The 7,974-nt window shown below is 46.5% G+C and overlaps 1 protein-coding gene across 1 annotated transcript in view; it reads left to right on the top strand.

Moving 5' to 3' along the window:
* Nucleotides 1–1,873: 1,873 nt before the first annotated feature.
* The window catches only part of GUF1 (GUF1 homolog, GTPase), a 60,891-nt gene continuing 54,790 nt past the window's right edge, over nucleotides 1,874–7,974 (top strand). Inside the window, 6 exon segments of the mRNA XM_019526077.1 lie at nucleotides 1,874–2,015; nucleotides 2,018–2,068; nucleotides 2,071–2,258; nucleotides 3,842–3,953; nucleotides 6,876–7,024; nucleotides 7,252–7,332. Of these exon segments, the coding sequence (XP_019381622.1) occupies nucleotides 1,889–2,015; nucleotides 2,018–2,068; nucleotides 2,071–2,258; nucleotides 3,842–3,953; nucleotides 6,876–7,024; nucleotides 7,252–7,332 (708 nt within the window). The 5' untranslated portion in view covers nucleotides 1,874–1,888.

The raw sequence follows: 7,974 nt of genomic DNA on the forward strand, positions 1-7,974 counted from the left end.
AGGTCAGGAGTGAGGGGCACTGGCAGGGCTGGGGGGCAGGGCAGGGGCCTGCGGGTCTAGTGTGAGGGGCACCAGCAGGGCTAGCAGGGGGCAGGGGCTGTGGGTAGGGAGTGAGGGGCACCAGCAAGGGGTGGGGGGGGCTGCAGCTCATCAGTGAGGGGCAAAAGAATAGGCAGGGGCAGTGCACCGGCATGTCACTGCCCCTCACCAACATATTCCTCCCTTCCCCCCACCCCCTTGCGGTGACAGGCATCCTCTTTTGTGGATCTGGAAATATGGTAACCCTACTTTTTCACTGTCTGTACTTAGACCCTGGGTCACTTCTGTGGCATTGAAATGCTTCAAGTGCATTATTTTAACAGAGGCAGAGTTGATGATGATACATTTTATTAAAAATGCAACCAGGCCTCATAGTAGAGATTGTTGGGCGTAAACTCATTCAAGCCCTACTTCTCTGTGGGCGAGGAGAACTCTGTGATTAACCACTGGCACTTGTCCGACAAACAGTCAGAAGCTTTATTGACTACAAAACATCTACTTAAGCACAAAGCAATTCATCAGCTGGGGTCGCCAGAATACAAGTAGTCAACTTTCCTGGGATTGACAGAATATAAGGAGACAGTTACCAAAGACAGAGCGCGTTAACGTGACTCTTCACCGCTTCAGTCTGTCTAGAGCTGCTACGCCCGAGTTACTTCCCTCAGCCGGCCGTTCTGGGGAAGGTTCCTGGGTTGCGCTGTTCCAAGTCCGAGGGCTTGGTCCTCCTTTACAGATCCATGCAGTTGTCTCTCTCAGAAATCCATGCAAATGGTTCAGATAGCATGCAGCAAACACCGGACGCTGACTTTCCTTGCTTAGGCTATTTAACCCTTTAGTGATGTCACTATTATCAATGTTAGCCAGATTTGTTATTTAATATTTTGGCTCATAGATCCTAAGAATACAATAGCACATGCTTGCACCTTGATAATATTTTTCTGTTATTTTCCCATCCTCAAATTAATTACTCCCCAAAATTACCATGTATCATTTTAATTTAAGGTTCTATTGTTTCATTGTTTAAAATGTTCCACACTCCCTGGCATTTTACTTGGGTTAACTTTAGGACACAATCACTACCAATTTTGAGTCATCTTGAAAAGATTTCTGGGAGTTTGGTCAACTCGACATGACCAGATTCGATTTTCCTTGCAACAGAGATTATATCTTTGATTAAACCAACACGATTTTTGCAAAAAAAAGTCTTTTAATTGTTTGGCAAAAGAGTTGTTGGTCTAAATAAAAGGTATCCTCTCTACTATGAGTCCTGATTGCCTTTTTCTCTAGACCCATATGGTTACAACCTGACATATGTTTTATTATATCTGTATTATATATCACAGTTTATTATATATTTATATGTCCGACGGTGATATTTTTACTGGCCCCACTGCGCGGTGCGGTCAGACAAGCCTTGGGGGACCGGGCATTGTTTTATTTAACCCGTAACAGTGAAGCGCTACTCTAGGTTGGTCACGCGCAGAACTAGCATTCAGATGGCGAGGCGGCCGGGCCTCTGCGGGTTCATCTCACAGGAGGGGAAGGTCCAGCCCGCTGCCCCACCCCACCCCCCTACTGCGCCTATCAACGCTCAGCCCCGCCGCGCACTGCCCTCCCTCCTCTCTAATCACTGCCCTCTGGGCGGGGATAGAGCCTGAAGCTGCGGCGGAGACTGAGAGGCTGGAGCACTCCACTGGGAGGGAGGGGAGGAAGTAGGGCGCATGCGTAGCGGCAGGACGGTCCCCGCCAGCTGGAAGTCGGTGGCGTCACTGCAGAGAGCGCCGAAAGGAGGTTGACTCCGCCCCACTCTGGGGAAGCGACTCTTCACACACCTGGCGTCCCGTAGCGCATGCGCAATGCTAGACTGGAAGCCGCAGTGGGAATTGCTCCAACAGCTGTTCGCTGCTTCCGGGTGCGGCCTCGCACGTGGCCGAGCCCCGGCTCCCTCCCGCCACAGACTGAGTGTGCTGCTTCCTCGCCGAGCTGGGCGCTGCTGATGCTGCTTGTGGCTGGCGGAGGCCGGAGACCCCTTAAGCCAGAGCCTCGGCGGGCAGGGCTGGGGGCCGCCTCTGAGCCGCCGCGCGGTCATGCTAGCGCGGGGGAGCCGCGCGGCGGGCGCCTGGGCCTGGCTGTCGGGCGCCGCCGCTGCTGCGCAGCCTCTACGCTGGGCGCAGCGATGCGCCGCGGCGCATGTCAGGCCGTACAGCTCCCGCAGCAAGGTGGGAGGCGGGCTCCTGGCCTGGGGGAAGGGGCAGCAGTAGCTATGGAGCGCGGGAGTGAGGGGCGCAGCCTCTCAGCCGGATTTTCCTACATCTGCAATGCTGGAGGCTGCAAGTGGGAGAGGATGGGAAGCGGGGAGAAAGCTCCATTCCTACCCGGTTCTGTTTCCTTTCTAGCGGTGGGTCTCTGCCTTCTGTACCCCGTGGATTATGGGTTTGGATTCATTAGGGAAGAACTTGGCAGGGAGGCCGCTGGGGGGACATCAGCTGAGCTCAGGGGGCAACTAAAGAGAAAACAGGGACAGGAGTGAGGGCACAGGGTTAAAACAAGTGCTTCAAGCAGGGACGCTGAGCAGAGCATGCTGGACAGTGGCCCCTGAATGAGTGGACGCTGCTCGGTGAAACTGCCCAGAGCCCAGGGACAGGAAGACAGCCCCAAAGTCCCCAGGGGTTCTTCCAGCCAGATCCTCCTTCCTGGTCAGGTGGATCACTAGCTTAGGGCCAGGAAGAGGTTGACGGGACATCCAGGGACATTGTGGGGCTGCAGATGGGGAGTGTGGAAATGAAAAGGTGCAGGACACTGGGCAAGATGGACCTATGACCTGACAGTAAATGGCACTTGCAGAGGGTACGAGGCTTAACTTGTGGTGCACTTGCCAAAAAAAATTGGCCCCCACTGGTCTGGTTACATCATGAGACTGAAAAAAGTTGTGGTGTGTGTGTACTTACCCAGACTTAATGTAAAGGGTGCTTGTTAAATTCACCGTGGTGTTGAGCTATAGCATTATCAGCTGTAAAACCGGCTAACTGTCCTTTTCATAGCTGCTAATAGTTAGTTTTAAGAGGCTTTTACGAGAAACCTTTAAAAGGAGAAGACCTTATTGGTTTTGGAGTTGCTGTTGTCACACCATTGATACCTCTGTATTTAAGGAGCGTGGCTTGGAGCTCTGTCAGTGCTGTGGCATCTGTTAGCAGGCCTCTAACCGACCCCTGGCTTCTAATGGTCTATTTTGTGGCTGATCTTGGAAGCCTTGATGGTGGTAGGTAGTTATTTTCAGGGTTGTTGTCTAGTCATTTTCAGAGTTTCTAATAGCGATCTTGACAGCTGCATCCTCTTCAGTTTTTGGCACAGTTGAATGGAGTACAATAAAATTACAGTATAGCAACACTGAAATAAGCTCTACAGTCAAGTGATTTAAACAATAAGCCACAAATTGGAACTGGCATTGTGGAATTGAATTAATTATGCATTTATCTGTTATGGATTTAAGTGTACTTAATCCTGTTTCATTGTTGAAGGTTAGATTAAGATGGTCTTTAAGGCCTTTCCGGAAGTCCTGTATTTCTGTAAAACAGATTTCAGTGTGCAATTCCTGACGGCTTGATGTCATATTGTACACATTTACAGGTTTGTAAGTGGGGACTGGAGAAGTAATGATTAAACTACTTTAGCCTTCCAAAAAGATGCTGTAGAATGAGGTGGAGCTTTCTGTAATGTATATAGAAATGATTTTATACAGGGGTGTGTGAAATTACAGCTTAATCTTTTCTTGACTAGGGATCTGTACCTTTTTATTTTTCAGGAAAAGCTTGATATGTCTGTATTTCCTGTTGAAAATATAAGAAATTTCAGTATCATAGCTCATGTAGACCATGGCAAAAGTACTCTAGCAGACAGGCTTTTAGAAATGACAGGTAAGAGTAATTTTACAGATACTTTATTTAGTTGTCATTAGTTCATGGCAAAAATGGTATAAAAGTCTTTGTACATTTCTGTCACAGCGTTTTGGGGTTAACTTTGTTATCACTATGTTGCTCTGATCTTGGACATGGCATACCATGACATAACTGTGCAGATTTTATTATGGTATAAAGACAAATTTAAATAAAAGGAAAATGGTGGAAAATGATGGTAGTATATTAAGAGTGTAGTAATGGCGGGGAATAAAAGGGAAGGTATATATTGTACTCAGACACAGTGTTTTCTGTTTAATTTGACAAATCCAGTAGATCAGTACTCGGAAGACTTGCAAGGGCTTAAGTGCATAGAAAAATTGGGAAGGGTGGAAGGAAACTCTTGGAATCTGGAAATTTCAGACAAAATGATTTTGGGGAGGAAAACTAAAACATGCTGAAACTTGAGAGCTAATCTCATTTAGAAGAATGAAAAGTAGGTAATAATTTAGGAGAAAACTGTGAATGTTTTAAAACTGGAGGTTTCTGTGGTAGGTGAGACCAGTATGGGTATAACAGAGAGTGAGAGTGTCGGGATTTGTGGAGTCTGTCCTGGGAATATTTAACTGTATGTTGATGTGGCTCTGCAGTGCGCATATTAAGAATTGTATGGGTTCTTTGCTGCTGTGCAGATTTCTGAAATATTGCATACAAAATAGATGAGGTTGTAAATTGCAGACACGCTAACCTAATGTACTTATTTTGAGTACCTCACTATGATTGTGTGAAGGAATTTTTTTCACATATTTATTTCTTTTGCATATAGGGAATGGAGGACAGAGAGACTTGTCCAAATGAAGCATTTGGGGTCATAGAAAACATTTGTGGTGGAGCAGGGAATTGAACTCTGGTCTCCCAAGGCCTTGTGCTCTAATTACTGATCCATTTTTTATCCTATGAGTTTGGAATTGATAGTAGCTGTGACAGTTGTTCTCAGGCTTCTGTGGCTTGAGGCAGTCCTCATTTGACTCAAGGTGATCGTTGGCAGACTCAGGGTGATCGTTGGCAGACTCAAGGTGTCCGTTGGCAGACTCAAGGCATCCCTCAGAAAATGGCAGCTCTTTGTTTCACTTGACTATAGAAAACCAATAGAACAGTTCTTCTGTTGCAAAGAACTCAAAGACTATAGTATCATAGAATCATATAAAATTAAAGGATGGAAGGGACCTCAGAAGATCATAGAGTCCAACCTCCTGATCACTGCTGAGATCAAATGATCCCAGAAAGGTGTCTGTCCAGTCTCCTTCTAAAGACTTCCAAGGTTGAGGACTGTACTACCTCCTAGGAAAGTCTATTCCAGATTCTGGTCACCCTTACCTTAAAGAAGTTCTTCCTTGTATCCAACCTGAAACTATCCTCTAACTGTTAATGGCCGTTGCTCTTTGTCATCCCCTGGGGTGCCCTAGTGAACAGTTTTTTCCCCAGCTCCGAATATTCACCCCTTACATACTTATAGATGGCCACCACGTCCTCCCTCAGTCTTCTCTTCCCCAGGCTGAACAGTCTCAGATACCTTAGTCTTTCCTCATAAGGTTTGTCCTCCTGGCCTTTAATCATTTTTGTGGCCCTTCTCTGGACCCTTTCAAGATTCTTCATGTCTTTTTAGGAGTGCCAGGGCCAGGGCTCCTCCACGTTCTTCCTGGGAGCTGTGCTTTGGCAGGGCAGGTGGTGATGGGAGGAGGGACTATGGCAAATTTTGGGGTGGCTGTAGCCCCCTTGCAGCATCCCTCCTAGCGCTGCCACCACCTGCACTACCCTGCCCCACCTGACCTGAGCACAGCTGCTGGGAAGAGGCTAGAGAAGCTCCGGCCCTGAGCATGCAGTGGGCAGCTCACCCTTGCCCCATGCACAGATCTGGGGGGCACATGCCTCCTCCAGGGTGCATTCAGTGGTGGGAGACACCCCTCTCCGTACCCTGGGTGAGCTGCCAACTCCGTCCCACACCCCACTCCACTCCAGCTGGGCAACACCTGCCCGTGCCTCTGCGCCTCCCCTAACCCTACTCCCTCCCTCACCATGGGCACCCCCCCATGTCCCTTGCCTCCCCCATGCCCTTTCTCCTAACAGACTTACTAGCCAGATGCTCTTCTCCAAGCTGCCAGTCTGCAGTCCTGGCCACGTCTATGCTGTGGCTAATCACATGCACGTGGCATTTATAGGCAACACTAGCTAATTGCCTGTTAAGAATGATGGATATCAGGGAGTGTTTACATGGCCTCCCCTCAACCCCCGGTTACCCTTTAGGGCCGGCCACGTAAAGACACCCTCTGCCGCTGCTGCCACTGCCTCTTTCAGCACAGGGGCACCCTTTCCCTGCCTGCCTCCACTTCCCAGCTGAGCTTCCCCTTGCTTACCTCCCTCTCTGGTGCCTCCCCCTTCCTGCCGGATGGTAGGAGAGCACCGCCACCATGACCCTCCCCTCAATGCCCAGCCCCGACAACAACTGTCACCTTTACCCCTGCCCCTTTGTCTCCCCCCACCCTGGCCTGTGCAGCCTCCCTTCCTCCCTGCTGCCTCCCCCTCCCTGCTAGCTGTTGTTGGGGCTGTCTTCCCACTCACCTCCCTGCTGCTCGGCCCTGACAACAGCTGCCACCATGACACCCCCCCCCACCTCCCTCCCCCAAACATAATTTGTAAATGAAAAGCTTAACTGATGGAGAAGAGCCTTTTGCGAAGGAATGTGTGTCATGTGCTTTGGGCCAGTGGGTTTAGCACATTTTGTTTATCGTGAAAGCTACCATTTTGCCTTATAATTTACATTTTAAGATTATATAAAATTCTGTAGCAGAAATTAAATTGACACTCCGTGTATTTTGATGCAATAGAAACTTACACTTATGTAAAATAAGATGGTAATTCAATTATTAAAACATTGATTCTTAGGAACAATTACTAAAACCGAGCATAATAAACAAGTGCTGGATAAGCTGCAAGTGGAGCGAGAAAGAGGGATCACAGTTAAAGCACAGACTGCATCTGTCTTCTACAATTATGAAGGAATAAATTACCTCTTAAATCTCATCGATACACCAGTAAGTAAAATATAAACGTCTTTAAAATTGCATAAAGCAAAATGTCCCTATGTTAAAATAGTAAAATAGTTTTAAGGCAAGTTTATTGCATTGTTTAGAGCTTTTAATTTGTAGAATTAGCCCAAGAATTTTTTTCTGTTAAATTGCTAGCAACCTTTAAAATAGAACAAATTAAACCACATACTACGTTTTCAAAGACACACTGTTTTTTTTCTTTTCTTTCACAGGGTCATGTCGATTTTAACTATGAAGTATCACGGTCTCTGTCTGCCTGTCAAGGTGTCATACTTGTAGTAGATGCAAATGAGGTAGTTTCAATTCTTGTTTTCTTATAGTACCTCAGTAGCTAATGCCACCTAAGTTGCATAGACAAGGAAAATGGGTCAACTTCCAGTTTTTCAGTTGGCTTATTTCCTTTTGGGCTCTAGCGCAGAAAAAATGATATTACTAGCTCAGAATAAGAAACTGATTTACGAAGTATGTTTGTGATGATGTGTGCTGTCCCATGAAACAAAACAAAACAAAAGTTTAAACAGTAATACTGCAGGATGAGACTCCTGCTTTGTACAAAGGGGCAAACCCATTCTTTTGAGGGATCTGAGTGCTGTTTAACTCTTAGCTGCTTGTAGGGGGTCTAGATTTGTTAAGCGTACAAGAGGTCAGGTATTCTCTTATGTGAAATATAACCATCCTAAACTTGCACTGAGTTCTGTAACATGCTTTAACATCTATTACTTATTACTTCTTTATAAATCATTAATTGGATTCCATTTTATATTTTGTTTTCCTTTAATTATATATATAAAATATGTGCAAATAGAATATTGGGATGTTGGTGTTCACCATTCATTCGTTAATGTTATGTGATTCTTCTTTGAATTTTATGTTTATTTCGGTGTGAGATTTCTCCATTGATCCAGTTCTTTAGAAAAATGTATAATAACCCATCT

This window comes from Gavialis gangeticus, unplaced genomic scaffold (genome assembly GCF_001723915.1).
Source record: "Gavialis gangeticus isolate Ggan-Ray unplaced genomic scaffold, GavGan_comp1, whole genome shotgun sequence".
NCBI classification, from domain to species: Eukaryota; Metazoa; Chordata; order Crocodylia; family Gavialidae; genus Gavialis; species Gavialis gangeticus.